The following is a 22,566-nucleotide window of genomic DNA, read 5'->3' as shown; positions in this document are numbered from 1 at the left end:
TTGCAAGGGCTCAGTAAAATCAGTTTAGTCACAATTATCTAGTTACTCTAAGAGTTTGCTAAGTCTGGGGAATGAAAATCATACATGTTGTCACAGGTGCAAACTTGAGCCAAAGACCAATTCTATTGCAGAATTCCTCTAAAAATTTTAATTTCTTTTTCCATGTGGAAACGGGACATGATTTTACTCAGGGGTAGATAAACAAGTTAGCTTTAGCAGTTGCAGTACTCTTATCAAGCGAACAAATAAAGGGATCTGTTTTTTTCAAATGTTTACCTTCAAAGCATGTTGAACACAGAGAAGGAGGCTTTTGGGTTGTTGACCTCTACTGTTGCAAGCCACCACAGCCTTTTTTATATTCCTTGCTATGAATTCTCATGCTCCATTTAAAAGCAAGTGGGGTTTCTTGCCATCCTGACTCTTGTAAAACTGTTCACAATACACACTTCTAAGTTCCAGCTTAAATAAACTCATGATCATTTGGTTTTGGGCCAACACTAAGCCATTTTTGCTAAAATAATACAAGATACGTCTTTTCTGGAGGCATGAGTCCCATAGAATTTGTAGTTGTGGCATCCATACAATCTCTTCTTCCCATATAATCTCTTCTTTCCATTCTCCCAACCTACTTAGAAGTCAGAGTTACTGTTTTTAAAAGACCTATGTTAGGATCCAAGCACAAATGGGAGAAGTATTAACATTGAGCCTGTATGAGAAGAAATGTCCCTATTCTTTTGACTTACATATTCTGAAGTAATTCACATATGGACAAATTTAATTCTCTTGAAAGGGTTTAAAAGGAGCAGAAAGCTCTTTGGTTACATGTACCAATGTAACCAAAGTGCTAGTTGATCTAAAACAACTGATTGTTTTATTTAAGAGGTAATTTGAAGGAAAATTTACATCTGTAAATATTGGTCTATGGTCTTAGATGATTGAATTGAGCTTTGGGGACTCTATGAAGTAAATTAAAGAAAAGACATAAGAAGTATAATGTTTCATCTTGAAGATGAGCCGCATTTCAAAACGTTTTTGAAGTTTAAAACACCAAATACAAGAGATTTTTTTTTATTATTATTATTGTGAACTTTTGTGCTTGATTTCTAATAACTTCAAGTTATTTATGGTCAAATATTTAAGTTTGAAACCAGTGTACTTTTGAAAGTGTCTGAAAAGTTCATTAGGACATCACAATTAAGAAGCAATGTTTAATAGGTCATGCTAATTAAATGAGAATAGTACTGTTACAAATTACAAAAATAAAATAGGTCATGGAGTTCTAAAAGCAATCTATTATATATGCACCGTGCACATTATTATTAATACATGCATCATTTGAATGTTTTAGAGACTGTTTCTAAATATACATACATATATATTCTAGTGTTTGATGTTGTTGCTTTTTTTAGATATTCAGAAGATTATTATCTTCACATAGTCACAAAACTGCAGAACTGCACCTGGATCAGGAGACCAGAAGAATCTATGAAATTCAGGTAATTTTCATTGTCTCATTTAGAAAAACTGTTTACCCTAGATTCATCTAGCAAGCTATAAATTTAAATCTTCCCTTTTGAAAAGGTAATTTCGCATTGCTTTTAGACTGCATTTGTGGCTATACATTTCTATTACTCTTTTGATGCTGAGGCTCTTCTTGTTTATTTGGATTGAACTGTGCAAACTGAGTAGGATAAAAGAACAACACAAATGAAGTAATTTTACCTGTCTCCACTATAATGAATAGTTAACTAACTTAAGTAGAATAGATTAAAATAGTCCTGACACAAAGCCTAGCGTATTAAAAAAAAAAAAAAATCAGTAATGTGATTTTGTCCATCTGCACAGGCACTCTGGTAAAAGGCTGTGTAATGGAGCAGTGTGTTTCTTACCCCAAGACTATTGCTTCTATTACAGAAGTGCCCAAGGCACTCATTAGGTTTGATGCTGCATGTCATGGCCCCTGAGCATGTAAGCGCATGATTACATCTGTCCTTGTTTGGGATGGCACATAAGTACATGCTCAATAGGGACAGTGATCCCTGAAAAGCTTCCTCTCTCATTTGGAAATGCATCATGCTGGATTTAGAGAACAGCTTCACTGTGCCAACCCTATTTTCTCCAGGGGAAATACTGTCTTGAATTACATTATTACATGGATCAGAATTAAAGATTCTGTCGTGATCATTAAATAAACTGACCTACCTTCCAACTCTTTGGAGTTAACTAGCATTGAAAACTTAATATCCACACGCTCAGCATGATACCCTTGGAAGTAGTAGGGTTTTTTTGGGAGGGGTAAAGCTTTGTGTGCATCATAAATTGCTGTGTTTGCTGTGTATTGTAACTGACTAATGGTGTTTCCCAAGGCTGAGGTAGGAGGATACATGAAGTTAAGGTTTAAGAAACTTTCAGTTAACTCAGGCAGGCTTTAGCTGTGCACAGAGACACCAGAGCATGGTAAGGAGCTGTAGAAGCAGCCCATTCTGTTTCAGAACAGGCAGGTGTCTTGTCCAGAGTTGGCAAGAAGGAAAGCTGCTCTCATCTGCTCTTTGCCCTGCTACATTTAGGGTTTTTGTTTTCCAATCTTTTTTTAACTTACCTTCCTTCTGAACGGACCAGCCACCACTTACCAGAAATTTGCCACTTCTGCTGTGCTAGGTGTATGGGTCAGTGGCAGAGTAACCACTCCTTGTTCCGGCTTGTCCTCTTCATTTATTGCTTCTGCATTCTCCCTTCCACTGGGTCAACTTCTTCTACATCTTCTAGGCCTATGAGGATCAAATATGACACCCTCTATCTAAACCATCATATGAGACTGTTGGACTTTAAGTACAAGATGCTTACTGTTCCTCTTGCTGTCTTTGGCTTCCAGCAAGGAGTGTGCATCATAAGTAGTCAAGGTGGGTTATACAACCAATGATCAGACTGGAAATATTCAAAAGTGAAAACTGTGGGGTGTACTAGGCCACTTAGAAAACGTGGACTATCTGTACATTGAGGTGAGTTTGCTAGCTTTAACTTAGCTCAAATACTAAGCAAAAAAAAATCTTTTGAAACCCAGAATTCAGCACAGGCTGGAAAAACTCTTGTTACTTAATTTACATTCAAGGGCTGTGTTATTATGGTTTCATTGCTTTTTAACATCCAAACTAGCTAGAGTATTAGCTAGTTCATAGGTATACAACCAGGGGGTAATTCTGATGACAAAACTGTATATTCTGTCCCTATGAAATTTGATCTGCTTTGGTATCATCCAGAAATTCCATTGATATGACCAAGGTCTGGTATTTTTGTTTAGGGCATTGCTGATGATTATTTTACAAAAGAAGTGTGCTTTTGCAGAAGTCTTTTCTTTCTTTTCCCTTTCTCCCAAACTCCTCTCTGTTTTCTGGAAACAGGACATTAAAATTTTACAGTTGTCCTTGCTCCCACACCATACTGGAGACTTTCAAAGCTCTTAGCAATTGATCAATAGAAGCTTCAGAAAAAAAGATTTAAAAAAAAAAGAGAAAACCAAATTCGGTATAAAATTTACTGACTAAATCTGTATACATTCCATGCTTTCAGTACTCCCAGACTTAAGCACAAGAGCCTGGAACTAGCTTTGCAAGGACACTCTAGCTGAGAAATGATGTATTGACATCTAGAAATGTGGTGAAATAAATGAATTAATAATCCCTTGGCAGTACATCTCTTCCTTTTTCTAACTTTGCCTTGTGTCAGTAATGCATAATAATTGTGTAATACAAATATTCAGTTCTAAAAATCTCATTAAGTCAGTAGATAAACACACCCATTTTGCAGAAGAGGAAATTAATCTCAGAGGGGCTGTGCAGGGAATTGGGTAATACAGCTAGCCACCTTCAGGAGGAGAGCTTGAAGCTGCCTGTATCATATTATTCATCTGCCAGTGCCACCAGAAGCCTGCCTGCTGACTAGACTGCAGAGAAGCTGCTTGACTTCTTTCCCTGTTTGCCCATCTGTTAAATGGAGTGAACACTTACATGCTTCTCAGGCGTGGTGTCAGTTGTATGACATCTCTGTATTATCCTGAAGTTCTGAAGAACAGGCATGCATATTTATAAGGGATTTAATGTCTTATGCTTCAGGGCATAAACTAACCTCTAATTAATAAGGTTCAAAAGCAGCTTCCCGTGGGGTAGTGAATTTCTCAAGGAAGCTTTCATGTGTTCTCCTTTGCAGCTCTTGCTGTTGGCTACCACCATACTGGTAGTGGAGTGAATGAATATGTGATCTGAGCCAGTAACTCTTACATTCCTAGAAGACAGCACTGCGTGCCAATGAGTACACATCAATTCTCTTTGTAAGCCGCACTCCCAGCAGATCCAGGCCAAATAAAAGAATATGAATTAGAAGAGCAATGCAGGAAAGAAATACTTGTCTTTGTATTTGGCAAAAGGGTTACAGCTGACAGCCATGTGTGGCACAGACCACAGTGTTTTTGCCAAACCATTGTACAGAAAGCAGAGTGCAGGATTCCAGGTTGAGACCCTCTCCTACCTAGCTGAGCTTTGCCATGGAGCAGTGCAAACTGTGTCCATTTGTTGTCAGAGTGCTGACCTTTTCCTGTTCCAAATGACTTCCTCTAAAGCTGCTCTGCTGTGCACACTCGCATGCACTTGGCTAGATTGCAATCTGGCAATGGTCAGCGGTACTTGACAGCTACATGATGTTTACTTATGTGTTTCTCAAATTTAAGAAGAATCATGAGGCCAGTACAAGCCATGATGATCTCTTTCATACCTCCCATATCCACAGCCACTCTTCTCTGGTTGATTTTTGTCCAGCCTCTGCTCGGGAGCCAGTCTCCTAGCCCTTCACTTATTTCAGTGTCTGTAATGCTGACATCAGCACTGCCAGATTTAGGCTGCTCTCAGAGGAGTAAGTGCAAGCAATTGGTTCATTGCTCTTGTAATCTAGTTCAGATTTATTGTGCCCCACATTAGTGTTTGTCAGCCATTGCTAAAGAGATTTTATCTAACTTCACAATAGATGCTAGCAAAGGTGATGTACCTACACCAGAAGTGGTGTAAATGGCATCTCACTAACAGTGATTTAGGAGAAGTCTTCTCCAATGCTTACTGCTACTGGCATATAGAGAACTATTTAAGTATTTTTTATTCAGACATTTCCTTTATGAAATTCAGCTGTGCTTCTCTGGTACTTTTTTAATGTCTCTTGTTCTTTATGGCTCTACAATCATCTAGAATCTCCACATTATCCCTTTGTTTCTAATCCCACCTGAATTCATCCTCCCTTTTCAGGTTTATGTCAGCTCTAACTTGTTTTAGACAAAGCAAGTCCTCGGATTTCTTGGTTATAAGAGAGGATTGGTACAAACTTGGAAAGGGAAAAGAAATAATCTCACAGCTGCCTGGAAGCATCATTCTTAAAGCTCCAGAAAAAAGCTGTGCTGGGTAGCTTCCTCTGCAAAGGCTCTTCTAGCTATAGTTAGTAGAGTCTCAGGTTCCCTAGGTAACCTGAATATTAATTATTATATTAGTATTCTTCAAAGGTTTTCCACTTAAAAGAAATGTTTCATTAGTGCAACAAATTAGAGAGCCCGATTGGGTGCAAGCTGTAATTGTTTTTTACACCTCCACATCTCTTTGCTTTACAGACTTTTAAGCTTGATTTATTCTCATTTGGGCTATACACCCGTGCTGGCAAATAATTTGCAGGTTTTCCAAATAGTTGCAACTCCTGTTTTTGCTGGAAGCTAACAAATAGCTAAAACAGCCCTCAAAATGACTGGGGTGGAGGGGAGGGAGGATATGGAGAAAGGCTGAGCAGATGCTGTGTTTCAGAGAAGCCTCTGGGTATCGTATTTCTGGGCTACCTCGCTGATCTTTGAGCCTGACAAAACAATGCAACAGTTCTTCAGGAGTTGTATCGCACTGAAATAGCCCTGTGTGAGCTGTGGATACTGGGCCCCCTCCCCATGGAAATACCATTCCTGACAAACCTTATTGGTGTCTGATAATGAAGGGAGAAGGAAATCCCTAGGTGTGAATCACAGTTTTAGAACCCCTGATGTTACACTGCAGTTCAGCTGGCACACTGCTCCACTCCACCAAAGTATTTTTAACTTTTTTAAAAAGGAAACATTACTACTTTAAAAAAAGAACCCTGGGTCTTGAAAAGAATAGTTAAAAGATCAATCCATTTCCCCAGTCCTGTAATTTCCCCTCCTGCTTTTTATTCCACTCGACCTCTATTACCCTTTTCCCACTTTAATATCTCTTCTGAAAAGTGTGTGTTAAACATTCCTGAAGATTATAAAATCCCACTCCTTCTTGAAGAGCTTAATTTGTAGTGTGCTACACTCTAACATGTATAACAGTATTGCTTAACGCATCTGTGTACTCCAGTGAACCACAGTTGAAACACAAATAAAATACCCTGCAAGGTCAATTTATGCTTACATAAGCTCATACCAACACATAATCAATAGCTTTCCTAATACTAAACAGATCAATAATTCCACTGTACTCTGAAATCTTCCATTCCAGTATACAAGAAAATATGCAGAATGCTGAGATTGCAGTGTGATTTAAGAGTACATTTGCTGGATAGGTTTAATAGAGCAGATGTAAAATCAAGGGTATATATTCAGAGGCATATTTCTATTTCAGAAGAGAAAAAGGCTGGGTGGAGAGACAGTAATTGGTGATGGTTTGGAGAAATGGTTGAATCTTTTAATTGCTCTACAGACTATGTACTTTCCTAAAGGTTGGAGGATTCCTATAAGGGGAACCTAATTTTGGATCAGACTGAGTTAATTATGTCTTCATGGTGGACTCTTTAAATAGTCTTTGGTTTGAAAATTTTATTACACTTTTTACATATTCAGCCTTGATTTCAGAATCAACCCTGTTGGCTTTCAGTGTCTTAGACATTTATGATGTTACTTCATGCGTAGACAGCTCAAGGGCTGTCAGTGTAGCATTCCGCTTCAACACGTTCTGTTTCGGGTGTCAGATTTAACCACTCTTTTCTTAAAGATTGGAATGCATCGTAGTATGCCTCATTGCACTTTGATGCTATTGACCTGGATTGACAAGAGCCTGGAGAAACCCATATCATTGTCTAGAGCTCCCAGTGCAGTCCAGTAAGATAATTGCTTGCTCATTATAAAATATTACAGCAGTGGCCACAGATAAAAGGCAATCTCACTGTTTGTAGTTGCACCCTTGAAATTTTGCTAACAGCAAAATATAGTGGATTTTTTTGTGGGTTATCTGTACTGTCACGACAGTCTCTTCAATATGAAACCTTAAAGCCTTTGTTGTCTTCATGTGTACAATACAATAGCTCACATGAACTAGTGATTACAAATACCCAAGCTAGGTGAGCTATTAAAACAAGTTATTAGGCAAGCATAGACTTTTTCCGGTTATTAGTAATCCACAGACTTTTGTCGCTTGGAGTACTTTGCCTTTTATTCAAATGATATTATAAAGTGTGCTGTGAAATACACTTTGCATCAGGCTTACAGGACTTACAGCTTAAATATTTGCTAGTCTTACTTTGTAGGTTTGGGGGTTTTAATGTGTTGTTTATTTGTATTGGGTAACTGACAATCCACAGATATATGTCTGTTTTAAGCATTGCTGGCGTGGATAATGCGCAAATGCTTTATAAGAGGACCGATATGATATTCTTTTTGCAAACAAACATTTGCTTGTACAGATGTTTATAAAAAGTGACTTAGAATCAAATTAGGCCATTACTGAAAGAAGTTTGGCCAGATACCTGTTAAAAATCTCCATTCACTGAAATTCTGCACCTTGCCTGGGCGACCTGTTCCAGTGTGCTTCCTAATACTGAACTCAAGCTTTCTTTAGAGTAAATTAAGATGATTTACCTAACCCTCCCCACTGCGATCTTAGGGGACAGTTGACCATCTCCTATTCAGAACAATGTTTAGCATGTTTTGATACTTCTGCAGCATCCATCCCCATCCACTTTTCCCCTCCTCCCACCTCAATTTAGTCCAATGTATAATGACAGTGGAGTATTTCACACTGTCCTCAGCAACGAAGAATGCCCTCTTGCCCCAGGTCTAGAGGCAGCGGCATCACACTGAAGTGTAGCCTACACAAAAGAAATACTATTAAGTTCGCACAGTTTTGTCAGATTCTGCAGGCTTGTGTCCCCATGGGGGTACTGCAACCCACAGTTAACTGTATTGGCCCAGTGGTCCAGCTCTAGGCTGGAGCAGACAATTCCAGCAGTATACTCTCTTTGCTGTGTCCCAAAGTATGAGGCTGTCTAAAGTTTTGGTGCAGAAGCAAGTGCCTTTTCACACCATATGTATCTCTGAATAAAATATTTTTAAAAATATAGAACAAAATTACATTAGCTAAGCATTTCTAATGAAGGAAGGTATTCTGAATACAAACCATCTTACTACATGAGGATGAATTAAAGGTCCTCTTCGTGCTTGTATTGGAAGTTTGGAGGAGTGAGGAGTTTTTAAACTCTGCAGAAGCTCATTGCATAAACACAGATTTCACCCTTATTATAGATTCTTCCCATTCCACTCAGGATAAGGGCAGTGCTGGCTTCTGCACCAGCTGAGAAACTCTGCTAGCCCTTGACTAATCATTGACTGCTTTAGCCCTTATGACTGGTTCAATCTGAGTTGTTGAAAGGAATATGCTGAGATGTTTGCAGTCTCTTCAGGACGTGTGCACATCGTGTCTTGTCAGCAGGCATGTGCAGCCTGTATGCAAGCACTGAACTAGCTAAAATGTATATATTTATATTAGTACAGAATGACACTGAGCTAATTAATTTTGCTGCTAGGAGGGATACAATAGTTCAAGCTGAGCTTCCTGGCTACATAGCTACTACAGGAGTCACAAAGAAACTGCATCAGCCTATTTAGATCCTGCAGATACTTACTGATTTCCACTAAATAGAGTAGACTTTTCATGTGAAGTGTTTGTGTTATACAGAGGCGTTTGGAAACATGTACAACCAAGGCAGCAGTCCTCTATTACTGCCCATGGTTCAGGGTGGACTAACTGCATAGCAGTTGGAAAACAACATTATTCCTTTGGCTTATCTTGATACTTTGATGATTTGCTTCAGAAACCAGGTTTTTCTTAAGTTCTCAGCAGCCACAAACCTGAAGAAATTATCTGGATGCCATGTGGGCTCGGAATTCCATCCCAGCTGACCTCAATATAAAAATGAGTCCGGCGTCCTTGCTCCACAAAGGATGAAATTCAGCGAAAGCATCTGATGAGCAACAAAAAGCATTCTCCAGTGCAACAATGACTCTATGTTGTTTAATATGAACGAAGCTTCACAGACAAATGCAGCACACTGGTCTGGTTAGGTTATTGATTAAGACTACCATGACTACTCATTCAGTTTTATGAGGTCTGTATTACCAGTCCAAATAGTGTAGTCTTCTTCCAGGTACTGATTTTGTTCCTTACTTGTTCCAAGTGAAATTTCCAGATAATGCAATCAACTTCCTTTCTGCTTATTTTGGCATAAGAAGTGTCTGTGGTTGATGTTATGCTTCAAGATTTAAAAGCAGTTTTTAAGAAACTGGCAGTACCAACATATGCTCCAAAGGAGATGATACTTTCCAAACCTAGGGCCCTACAAAACTTGGGTACTTTGGCTCCAGCTTCCTTCACTCCGGACTTCTAATGCTGTGACTGAATCATAAAAACACTTTGTTCTAGGGCAACCCCCAAATCTAGCAGCTGTTAACAACTGGAACTTGAACCTTCTTACTGTAAGGTACATCCACGTTCTTACGCATATCTGAAGAGGGTGTTCAAGTCTGCATGGCAACATCCCATCTTCCAAGAGCTGCCCTCATATCTCAACGTTTTCTCCTGGTCAGAACAGACAACGTGGATCACTTTCTACCCTTCCAAAGAAAATGCAGAGTTTGGCTTTACGGTAGTAGTGTTTGGTACTGTTAAGATTCTGACCCTAGTCTCTTATCCCACCATCTGGTTAGGAACTTCTTTGTATGGTAGGTTTCTCTCTCCCCAGCTGACATGATACACGAGTTAAAATGTTGTCTTGGCTTTGAAACACCCTACATATAGCACTTGTTAAAAGAATTTACTTATATGATACATGTCATAATCTTACAAAGTACATGCTCTTTTAGGTGTCATTACCTCATGACAGAGGCCACATATGACATTAATACTATGATGAGGGTTGCTGTAATAGATTGCTTGAACTGCCCACTCTCTACCCCTTTCTCATCGCTTGCTGTAAGTTGCAGAGGTACCAAGTGTCACAGCTTGTACAAAATCCTCTACAGATTGCTAAATATATTACCAGTGGGTATTACTGCCTGCAGGTTACATGCGTTCCCACTGGAGCTTTGTATATGGATGCTTGGTCATGGTGGGATTCTGTGTCATGATTTGATCTAAGAAAGAGGTTTCTATTGTTACCTCCAAATTTTTAGCATGTATGCTCCTAGGTAACATAAAAATATATATCATTAATCAATATGTATTCTCACTGTGTTTCTGAACTAGCCTGGCTCTGTTTTACTTCCTTAGTGGATCCATAATATTAATTTAAACTCTTACTTTCCTATTAATTCTGATACCTGTTTTTCTTCCAGACCATTTCTGCTTTTATTGAAGCACTTGTTCTTGTGGAATGAGTAATAAAAAGCAAAACCGCATCATCTGTATTAATGAATGTCATCTATCATCCGTTTGCTTTTTCAGATTCTCATAGCCATCACACACAAAACAGCTCCATTTGTATTTTTCCATATGTTTAAAATAGGACACTATATGCCCAGAGCAATTGTTTTCACCATGTGTGCGCCTCCTGACCCATGAGAGCATAGTCTCAGTTCCATCCCCACCCTTGTACCTAGTGGTTTTCATTGACCACAGACCACCCCTGCCCCTTAAGGCTTCAGGCAAGGCAGTGGGAATCACTGTGTTCAGGGACTGGAGTTGAATATGGCTCGTGCAAGTCTGAACCCTACTGTTTTGTCTCTCAGGAGTAATATTTCCCATTAACATTTCCCAGTAACTCTCACAGCATGATTATTTCAGATCTGTGCCATCCCAGTACTCAGTCATTCCCAGTGTTCCTCTGAGGAGTTTCAGAGCTCAGGATTCAAAATGAGTTAATATATACCAGTAAGCCATCTGACAAATGAAATGGTACTCTTTCCTTTTGGATTCTATGTATGAATCAAACCAACCTTCCCAGCTTTTTTTCCCCCATTTTGACCATTATTTCAAATGAGATCCCAGACCTGTTCATTCTCGTCCCTGTCTTCCAGGAAACAAAATCCTTGGGTTCTTTCATGTGTTAGACTATGCCTCATCTCCATCAGAAATAAAATTACGTTATTAGAATATTGGCTCTTTGTACTTTGTTGATAAAGTCAAATGAAGCAACTTCTCTTACCTGTGTTTTACCCTGTAAAAGTCAGCTTACTTTCAGCCAGAATCAGGCCTGTATTGTTTAACTAGTTCTGTTGGTTTGGTTTACCATACTCACTGAAAAAATATGAAATAAAACTTTTCTATTCCTCTGGCTCTAACTGTAAATATATATATTTTTTCTTCACAATTAATCTTCAGAGTTAGGACAGAAATTACTAGCTTTTCCCTGCTGTGTTATCTTCTTCAAAATTCCAAGCAATTCTGTTATCAATTAATTTTATTCTCCAAATGGTTAGTAGTTCTCTTAGTATCTCACTTAATGAGACACCTATGTCCTACCAGTTGATAGATAATGGCTGGCTATGAATATTTCAGCCTTACAGTCTGAAAAATCTGATCCAGTGGCAGCAGAGGGAACATCACTCCTTAAAGCAAAACGAATTATTGCGTTTCAGGTCTGATGGGGCTTTTCATTGCATTTCACTGTTAGTAATATAGGATGTTTACACACATAATATTTTTATAAGTTTGGAGATAGTAGGAATTATAAGACATAAAGTTTGAGTGAATCCCTTGCACTCTTACCTGTTTAAGGACTTCTGCTAGGTGTTTCAGGGAGCAGCTAGGTTGTCTCTACCACAAAGATACCCATCTTCTTTATTTGCAAGTTATGTTGTAATTTATTTAACATTTGTGATACTGTGCACAGAAAAACCATGCTGAACAGTTGCAGAAATGAATTATTAATTAATTGGCTTGCAACCATCTAGCTGTTCACTAAGTAATATAGCCAGTACTTTCCATCACCATTCCTTTAATCTCCTTGGTTCTTTCTTTCTTCAGCCTTCTAGTTTCTTACAATCACTCATTCTATGTTGATTGAAATCACATTGTTAATTTTTTGGAGACTGAAGTTTCTCAGTGTTTCTATAATAATCTTAGCAGTTAATAATAAGGAGAAGAGTGATTTTTCTAGATGGGAAAGGGAGACCAAGAGAGAAAAACAGGAATTCTTGGTCTGATTAGTTTCTGAACATTTGCTGTGAAAATGGCCTTGCACTGCAAAGCAAGTCAAGGGAAATGACATTATAGAGGGTTCGGGTTTTTTGTTGCTTAGTTGTTTTGTTGCTTAGTTAATTAGAACTGGTTTTCATTCATCTAGTTCTCTACCACTGTTCTCCTACTTATTTGCCTGTCTTTGAGCAGGTTTTGTTTGGGTTTTTTGCAGGTCAGAATTAGCTTCCTGCTGTGATGCAGTTCACAATTTTATTGCTTCTCAAAACAACACCCCACTGGGAAGTAACATGAGTTACGAAGTGGACAGTAAAAAGACCATCCTCATTACAGAGGACATTTTTAAGATGCTGCCTGTGGTAAGAACTGTATCTTTACCTGTTATTATAATTGCAGTATCATATATATTTGGGGTTAGTAATATAGCTGCTTTGTTTGATTCCTCTGGAAGAGACCCTTCACCCCCTGTATGCACTTCTTTGTTCACCTTGTAACACCTTTTTTTTTTTGCCTTCCTTTGGAGTGGTGGAGGCACGGACAGAGTATCATAGATCAGCTTGTAGGTAGAGTTGCTATAGAACACAAGTTTCAGCCTGGCTTGGCAGCCAGCTGAATTCAGGAGTGAATCCTCTGAGAATGTTTGCCTTGCTTTTCTCATTCCCATTTCCAAAGGCATTTCAGTCTGGAACAACATTTCATATTCCTTGTATTCCCATGCCATTTCTGGTGCAGGCTTGGGTATATAACTTATGAAAGCTATTTTGGTGGTAAATCTGATACTGAATAGAACAGAACAGAACAGTACAGAATAGAGTAGACTAGACTATTTCAGTTGGAAGGGACCAATTCAGGGCTGAACAAGTTAAAGCATGGTATCAGGGGCATTGTCCAAATGCGTCTTAAACATTGACAGGCTTGGGGTATCGACAACCTCTCTAGGAAGCCTGTTCCAGTGTTTGACCACCCTCTTGGTAAAGAAATGCTTCTGAATGTCCAGTCTAAACATCCCCTGGTGCAGCTTTGAACCATTCCCACACCTCCTATCGCTGGATACCAGGGAGAAGAGATCAGCACCTCCCTAGAATCATAGAATCATAGAATGTTTAGGGTTGGAAGGGACCACTAGTGGTCATCTAGTCCAACCCCCCTGCAGTGAGCAGGGACACTGCTAACTAGATCAGGTTGCTCAGAGCCCCATCCAACCTGGCCTTGAATGTTTCCAGGGATGGGGCCTCCACTACCTCTCTGGGCAACCTGTTCCAGTGTTTTACCACCCTCATTGTAAAAAATTTCTTCCTTACCTCTAGCCTGAACCTACCCTGTTCTAGTTTAAAACCATTTCCCCTTGTCCTAACACAGCTGGCCCTACTAAAAAGACGTTCCCCATCTTTCCTATAGGCCCCCTTTAGGTACTGGAAGGCCGCAATCAGGTCTCCCCGTAGCCTCCTTTTCTCCAGACTGAACAAGCCCAACTCTCTCAGCCTGTCCTCATAGGAGAGGTGCTCCAGCCCTCGGATCATTTTTGTAGCCCTCCTCTGGACCCGTTCCAACAGTTCCATGTCCTTCTTGTGCTGAGGGCTCCAGAGCTGGACGCAGTACTCCAGGTGAGGAAGCTGAGGTCATCCCTCAGCCTCCTTTTCTCCAAACTGGACAAACCCAGAGTCCTTAGTCACTCTTCATAGGACTTTCCTTCCAGCCCTTTCACCATCTTTGTTGCCCACTGGGATGGGGCCTTTGTGTTCCTTCCAGCCCTTTCACCAGCTTTGTTGCCCACTGGGATGGGGCCTTTGCGGCCAGAAACACAGGTTGAGCAAAGGAATCAGATTTTGTAGCTCAGGACTTATAATAGATGTGTAAACTCTGGAGACCAGACGAAAAGGGACACAGGGATGTACTTAATTTCTCAAAAGTAAGAGCCCTATTACACATCTCTGGCATTCTTGATTTGTGAGATCCCAGCCTACTATGAGTCTAGTCCTTCCTAATGCTGCTGTGAATCACTAAAAGCTTCATTGCAATAGAGGTTATAGTGCTTTCAAATTTAAACTGAATGAAAGAAAAAAGTAGTATGTTTTATGTGCATATATACTTGCTAAGCTAGCCAGAGTTGTCTGGCCTTTGTGTTTTACTGTTTTTTTCAGAATTGAACAAAATATTTGAACATGTTGTTTTGTAACATATTGCCAGGCAACGTGATGTCTGCCCCTTCTCACACTATTTGCCTTGTTCGTAACAGTGTCCCTTCCTGCTTCTCTTTGGGCAGACTGATGAGACAATGAGGAAGGATAATGCTTTGTGTAAGCAAGTTTTGACTTAATTTTATGAGTGGGTTCAGTTTCTGCAGTCAAAGTAGCCCAGCTGTTGGCCTCTCTGTTGAATGCCAGTGCTCCCACAGCAGGATAGGCTGAACAAGATGTATGAGATGTTTCTGAGACCCCGGGATAACAGCCAACTATATTAATGTCAACTGAAATAGCCAACAATTTACATTAATTTGCCAGGTTGTGATCTGTGCTGGTTCGCAAGTGGATGCACTTAGCTCCCATTCAGCCTCCCCACTGCAAGGCAGCAACCTCTAACAAGAAGAGGAGTAGAGAGAGTGAACAGCTAGAAACAGTAACCCCTTCGGTTAGCCGTCACATTCACCGTGAGTTAAGCCAGGGCACATGATTATGCTTAACAGCATCTTCAGGTTCCCCTAAATTTATTATTTTACATCAAATATAATTGTGTGATGACAAAGTAATGAGCATTTACAAAGTTACCTGCTGACAAAGTCAATGACTATGTGACAACCCCCAGTCTGTTACAGTGCGAAGGAAAATGGGTAAATTTAAACTATCTTCAGTACAAGTTAGTTCCTTAGCTTGTCAAGGATTCAGTCCACTACTAAGCAATTTTTGTGTTAAGTATATTTAAAAGATACTCATCCAGTCTTAACAATACAGTGTTATTCCCTCAAAGTACTGACAACAGAAGTAGCAGTTCTCAGTCTGTTGGTGCCTATTTTTGGCTCTTGGCTGTCCAGGCCTGGCAACCCTGTCTGCTAAATGGTGAATGCTTTCACTGGGATGTACCAGATGAGGCAAGGAAACAACCAAAAGATTTATAAGGCATTGGCTGTGTCTTTTTATTTGTTTGCAGTCCTCTCCTCTTTCGGTCTATCCCTTCAAGACCTGTGCCGTGGTTGGAAATGGAGGCATTCTGAAAAATTCCAGCTGCGGAGCTGAAATTGATCGTTCTGACTTTGTGTTTAGGTAAGAGCTGCTTCATCTTACTGAAGGGTTTTGAATGTTTCTAAAAACTTGGCAGGCTTGGGAAGCATGCCAGTGCCAGTTTGTAGCAATGAGGAAGGATCTTGACAATTCTGTATTTCTGCCTCTCTAAGGATAGTCCTTCTGCTTTGTAGATTTCAGAATGCTGCTTCCTAAGAGAGGACTATATGGATACATGTATGATCTATGATTGCAAAGATACCTTGCCAGTGATGTGAAATGTGGTCATCTGAGAATCTGAAATTTCTGTCCATTTAATATCCTTTAGGAGAGAGAACCTTTTTTTCTTTTTTTTTTTTTTTTTAAATTTTTTAATCAGGAGCAGAGAATAAAGAAAACCCTGAAACTGAAATAAGAAAGACTGGAAAGACTAGTATTAAATGTCATATGTTTACCTTTACCTCTGGTCTAAGAAAGTGTTTACTTAGCCTTAGGTTGCCTCACTAATGCAGTAATTTAAATGCCCCAGTATATTTTGCACCTTCTGTTAGCCATCTAAAAAATTAGACATCTGATTTAAGTAGTTCTTTTCAGCTGCCTCTATAGATTGTGGAGAAAATGAGGCATACTCACAGTGTAATTTGGCCCAGTCTCTCAGTACATGACTCACCATTTGTAGTTCCCACAAGGGAATAGGGACCAACTGAAGGTTCTTCTCTCAGTGATGTCCAGTCACACAGTCTGCTGCACTTTGTTTCCTTTCCTGCTTTTGACTAATTGGGCTTTTCAAATTAAAAAGAAAAGTCTTTCCAGATAGATAACTGTCGTAATAAAATTGGGAAATCTATACACTAAGATGCTAAACTTAGTAAGTGACTGACTTTAAAAGATGCTTTCTTTACCTCTTACAGAAACCACTGTTTCTGCAATTGGGCAAGTTATGCTGTTGTTGTCTCATGAAACAGCTGTCAACATTGCTGTGAAAGCTGAGGGACTGGTATCAATCAGACTGCTTTTAAACAGAAGATAATAGAAGACTTTCAGAAGAAATGCATTATTTAGGCAAGAGGGGCAGTATTTTGTAGCAGCGAACATAGGGCATTCATAGACTGGCTCCTTCTGGGATTTTAACTTTGCTCCTGATTTGTGAGATGATTTATGAAAATGAGCTCTCTGTGCCCTATTTTAACCATCTGTACAGTAGATTAAATACTTTTACTAGAAGTGCTGTAAGCCTTATTTAATATTTGTAAAGTGCTTAGAGATCCCTGGGAGCTGATGTGAAAATGTCATTGCACAAGAGAGGAATTTTCAAATAATAACTGTAAAGCATTTCTGGTGCGCATCTGTTTAAGTAAATGTTTCTCAATTTCAGGTGTAACCTCCCTCCAACCACAGGAAGCATTAGCAAAGATGTTGGCAATAAAACAAACCTTGTGACTGTTAATCCGAGTATCATAGCTCAGAAGTAAGTACTACTACAAATCTGTTTCTGTGCAATATTGTGTAATTGTTTGACATGATTTAGATTTTGTTGGAAATCCATTGGGATACCAGCATAGAGAGCAGTGCATGCAGATTACTTCATTAAGCCTTACTTCCCATGTAAAATATGTACAGTCTAAATGGAAATCTGTTAAACCTGGCCTTTTTTGTAGCAGAAAGGAGTCAGCAATACCCAGATTAGCAAATGCCTTGGTTGGCACTAGTCCACAATTTATGACAGACTAAAATTGATGATTGCAAGCCCAAGCCTCTTCTTTCCCTCCCCATGACCCCCAACATAAGAAAGGAATTGTAATCATAAATCAGGAAAGCTTGGAAATGTGTGTCTGACTCTATCAGTAGGATTGTAAGCACATGTTCTTAGGTAATGTACTTAAAGGCTATTCTGATGAAGGCTATTTCCTGAATGGAGGCCCAATTTCTGTAATCCATTTTCTCAATCCATATGAAAGCTGCTCACACACTTTTTTCTCAGTAAAGTTGGGGGTTTTTTTCACCTTCTTGATGAAAAGAAAATCTAATAAGGCCAGGCTGACTATTCTGACATCTTCAGCAGGCTGGAACTGCAGCTTATCTATGAAAAGAACTGCTGTGGCATGTTATTTAATGCTTACTGATCTTACTGTATCTTATTGTCTGTCATATCTGTATTTGTCAAATAGACATCAGGCAAAGCTTTTTTTTTTTCCCATTTAAAGGAAGAAGGAAAAAGTACAGTGTGCATAGGAATGACTAACAGGCATTTGTCATTGATTCAAGGATAGAACTTTATTTTTTGCAACGAGTACTAAGTACATTGATGCTTACCCAGCCTTTTTTGACTTAAATGAAGATGAATTATTGCTTCCCCTAAAGCAGATTTAGCTCATTGATGTAGTGGGGCTTCACGAGAATATGAGGAAGGAAAACTTTGTTCAGTGACTCAGCATCATTGGTGGCTACTGACCTGATGCATGATTTACTGACCTGATGCACAATTTGTCTGGACTTGATCAAAGTGTTCTGCCACAGCTGCACTCATTTTTTAGCCAAGTTAAGCCACATCAGGATTAACAGGAGTTACACTGAAGGAAATAGGAGCTAAACCTGTGTGAGGATGAAATGAGATGATGAGAGGACTTTAGGATTTTAAAAAAATAATTATTTAAATATTCAAATAACACCATAAATGCTTTTAAAGGAGGAACAGGAAGCAACTTGGCACCATTTAGCAGAACTAAGTTTGTTTCTTCTCTCAGAAGACCTATTCTGAATTTATTAACTTTAATTTATAATTCTGTGTTTGAGTACTGGGTCGGTCTGATGTTATTATTGTTAAGGTTAATCAGCTTTTGAACTGTGTCTGTCAGGGTGTACAATGTAGGTGAACTCTCTTGGAGGAAAGAAGCACAATTCTTATGTGTCCTAAGGGAGCTGGGCTACACTGCACCTTACAATGGCAGAACTAGAAAGGAAAACAAGATGAGGTTGTGTTGTTTAGACTTCTAGCCAAGGAAGAACAGAGATCTGAATTCTGTCCTGTAGACTCTTTATGTACTTTACACTGAGTAGAAATAGAGAAAATTCTTGGAGACCAGAAGTTCGCCTTTCAGCCACTTTTCCTAGGCATAGGCTCAGGCGTTTCTTGCTTGTTTTGGCGGTGCAACTCACGCGTGCACCCGGGGCCCAGGGTCCCCAGGAGGGGCTGAGTCTCATTCATTTTGTTTCAGAGTCTGGTGGTAATGGTACTCTTCTGGGAGGCAGAAGCTGTAAGTTTAAACCCCTTCAGGCTGAGAAGGGGTGTCTCACTCCTTGCATAAGTTTGGTTGTGCAAGAGGTAACTGATAACTCCTCCATGAGGGTTTTGAATGGAAATGGCAGTGGCTGCTGTCCTCTGTCTTTAAGTGTTGTGTGAGAAGAGCATTTAAACCTACTCAGGTTGTGAAGAGAAATGAAACCAAGTTTTCCAGTTTCTGCTGGAGCCATTTGTGAAAAGTGGGCTCTAGTAGCCCTTAAAAGCTGAAAATACATTGTTCAAATAGACAACTACCTACAAAAGAGGACATAGCGCTTTGAATCCCAAAGGGGGCACGAGTGCCATATGTTCAGGTGATTCAGACAACTCAGGTCTATAGAGGAAATGTATCACTTCTTGGATAACTCTGGAAGTTGACTATTCAGTATTTGGGAACACAGAGTTATCCAATGGTGAGAACTAAGTCTCTTTCCTGGTTGTTGGGGAACCAAAACATCTGAGGATAAATCCTCTTCATTTGTGAAGTTAGATCTCTAAGTCTTTACAGATGTCCATGTGTTCTCTTGGTAGTCGAAGGAGATAATAGACATGCCTATATTTTCAGCTATTTTACAAGTATATCAAAAGCAGCTAAGACCCTGCAAAACTTGAGCACACACTAATCTTTAACACTCCAAGACTGCTCACATGCATATTTGTATTTCCACACAGGGCAGACACCCAGATTTTAGAGAGGTTATTGTATACCTATTGATGTAAGAAACACATTTCACAAACACATGCATGTATTTTTAAACAGAGGAAGTATAAATACAATATTTTTTTTACATTCTCCTTTGAAATTTCTTGAATTGATCAATTCTGTAAACAGAACCTGCTCTCATTAGCATTGAATCTGATCTGCTTCAGTAGCTCCTGTCTTGCCAATTCAATCCTATGAAGTGTGTTCTTATTATACAATAAAGCCAGATTTTCATAACTGCACATATGACAACATACAACAAGTTGTTACAAATTTGCAATGTAGACATGCTGAACTGGTGCAGCAGAGTTTGTAACTCACATATGCAAGTGCAGTTGTGCTTGTTTGGTCTGTAATGTTCATATCAATAGTACATTTCATTCACTCTTTTCCTAAAATGTTGTACTTTGCAGATACAACAAGCTAAATGAAAAGAAGACAGAATTTCTGGAGGATGTTGCAGTCTATGGAGATGCTTTCCTTTTATTGCCAGCATTTTCCTTCAGAAGCAACACAGCCACTTCTTTTAAAGTATATCACACTCTGAAAGAGTTCAGAGCAAGCCAAAGGGCAATATTTTTTCACCCCACCTATCTGAAAAGTCTTGCCCAGTTCTGGAGAACTAAAGGTGTGAAAGCCTACCGGTTGTCATCTGGTTTTATGATCACTAGTGCTGCTCTTGAGCTGTGTGAGAATGTGAAGCTTTATGGCTTTTGGCCTTTCTCAAAATCCACAGAGAAGATGCCAATCAGCCACCACTATTACGACAATCAGCTGCCTAAACCAGGTTTCCATGCAATGCCCAAAGAATACAACCAGATCCTTCAGCTTCATGGCAAAGGCATTTTGAAGTTGCAGTTTGGTAAATGTGAATCAGACTAAAAAGGTAGGTCACATTCTTACCACATAAAATATCTTTATTTAAGAAATGTGTCAAGGAAAAACCCTTTGCGAAAAATTTTGCAAACAGCATGGGTCTGTTCTTCCTTAGAGAGACATTTCTACCTTACACTCAATGAAAGTTGTGTTCATAAATAAGTAGTTTTAATTGGAGTTTTCTGAATAAATATAAAGTACCACAGAGTTGAGAAGTGTTTTCTAATTTTGGACTTTAGATGGGGAGCATAACTATATACATATTATCACCATAATTCACAGTCAATCAGTAGTGTCTCCTTCTCTCAGATGCGTGTCTCTACCAATCTCTGCCTGATTTGGTATCAGTTCCCATGAACCAGCCTCCTTTGTATAGTGCTTTATTAAAGGCAGTCACATACTGTGATCTACAAGAGAAGACACCAAATCTTGGCATAGCCTTTCCAGATATATACAGAGAGCAAAGTAAGGATTAAGATTGGCCCATGAAGGAGTAGCATGCATATGCACCCTTGTTCCCTCTTGTTGGGTAAATATAAGTTTAGAGCGGTATGCTCTCACAGCCCCGGGCTGCGGAACAGCTCATGGGCAGCAGTGAGGAAGCTGCCATACACTGCAGCAGATCTTGCTGAGGATTTTACCTTGAGGCAGCTCAGAATCTGGAAGTTACAAATATCGGATGAAATGTCATTCCCTTTCCTCTGTCCTTTCTAACTGTCCCATCCCCCTTGGACCTCTACCTTCTGTGTATTGCCTCAGAGAAATGCAGCACAGAGTCTGGCCTCTGACCATGAGACAATTTACTGTGTACAGATTACAGATGACTTGGAAAAGATTTGTCTGCATGTTTTCAATCTTGATTTGCCCTGTTGACAAAATAAGACCTATTTGTATAAATATTTCTTTGTCTTTTAAGCTAACTCAGAAATTCCCCTAGCTCACAACACTGTTGTCAGATTTGCCTTTCACAGAACTCTCTTTTTCCAGGGGGTTCAAGTTAATATAAAAGTGAGTGAAAGGCACGATAGAACTACCATTGTATACAATATGCTTTAGTTGGGCTGATGTAATCTCACAACTGTATTACTCAAATTAAATAAATTAAAACAGCATCATCTTGTTCAAGCCAGAAATTTTAAGTTCAAAAGCTAAGGGCTTTTCTTCTAGCTAGGTTCTGAAATGTATTTGAAAAGATCCTTTGATGGTGTTTGGAAAACATGCTATCAAAGATACATTCACACTTGGTTCATCGTCAGAGACTGCTATGTTTTAAACTAGCAGATTGCTAGTACGGAGAAGGCACAATTTTATTCAGTTTCAGTTCATCTGAAGAAATAGAAAAATAAACTGCTTCCATATATTATTAGAATACTATAAAACATGTGAGAAGGGGCCTAGAAGCCATCTAGTGAATCTATTCTCCTAGTCCATGGCAGGAGATTACCTAGGAGGAGGTGTGTGTGTATGCAGTTTCATGTGGCTAAGGTATGCTTCTTTGCTTGTAAAAAGTTGGAGCATATTGGAAAGGTTAAGAAATACATAATGTATTTTTCTTAGTGGCTAAGCTGTTTGTACCCTGCAGTTTCCATTGTATTTATTCTCCCTATAATATAAATCACTGGAGACAAACCATGTAATTTTAATTGTAGTAACTACACCAGCTAAGAAAATGAAAGGCAGCTCTTTATGAATATTTAATCTAGAGAGAAGCAGATAGAAGCCGCAAAAATGGTTGAGCATCTGTATGGGCTAATTAAATGCTGTCCATGCTTGACAGTCTGAAAATCACCTCTGTGGCCAGATTTGCAAAATAAGCTGTAAAGAAAAAAACAACCAGAAGGTTAAGTTGTGCTGCCCTAAGATTTTTCTCCACTGTGTTAATCGCTTATATTTACAAAAAGAAATGTTAGCCCTTTAAAACCAAGGAAATTAAATGCTTTCAGTATGAGCTACCATTCTGCTACTATTATCAACTATTAGAGATAATTGAAATTCTATAATGAGTATATTTCACTGGAGATGACATTTTCTAAAAAGTGAACAATCTCCTTT

At 39.2% G+C, this 22,566-nt stretch overlaps 1 protein-coding gene across 1 annotated transcript in view; it reads left to right on the top strand.

Moving 5' to 3' along the window:
* Positions 1 to 22,566, top strand: part of ST8SIA6 (ST8 alpha-N-acetyl-neuraminide alpha-2,8-sialyltransferase 6) — a 25,375-nt gene that overhangs the window by 321 nt on the left and 2,488 nt on the right. The window contains exons 2-6 of the mRNA XM_035888999.1: positions 1,410 to 1,496; positions 12,655 to 12,799; positions 15,585 to 15,697; positions 17,031 to 17,123; positions 20,052 to 20,524. Of these exons, the coding sequence (XP_035744892.1) occupies positions 1,410 to 1,496; positions 12,655 to 12,799; positions 15,585 to 15,697; positions 17,031 to 17,123; positions 20,052 to 20,520 (907 nt within the window). The 3' untranslated portion in view covers positions 20,521 to 20,524. The remainder of the gene's footprint in view (positions 1 to 1,409; positions 1,497 to 12,654; positions 12,800 to 15,584; positions 15,698 to 17,030; positions 17,124 to 20,051; positions 20,525 to 22,566) is intronic.

Source organism: Egretta garzetta, unplaced genomic scaffold, assembly GCF_000687185.1.
Source record: "Egretta garzetta isolate BGI_Z169 unplaced genomic scaffold, ASM68718v1 scaffold641, whole genome shotgun sequence".
Lineage (NCBI taxonomy): Eukaryota > Metazoa > Chordata > Aves > Pelecaniformes > Ardeidae > Egretta > Egretta garzetta.
The sequence above is the reverse complement of the archived record's forward strand: the minus strand, read 5'-3'. Positions and strand labels throughout refer to the sequence as shown.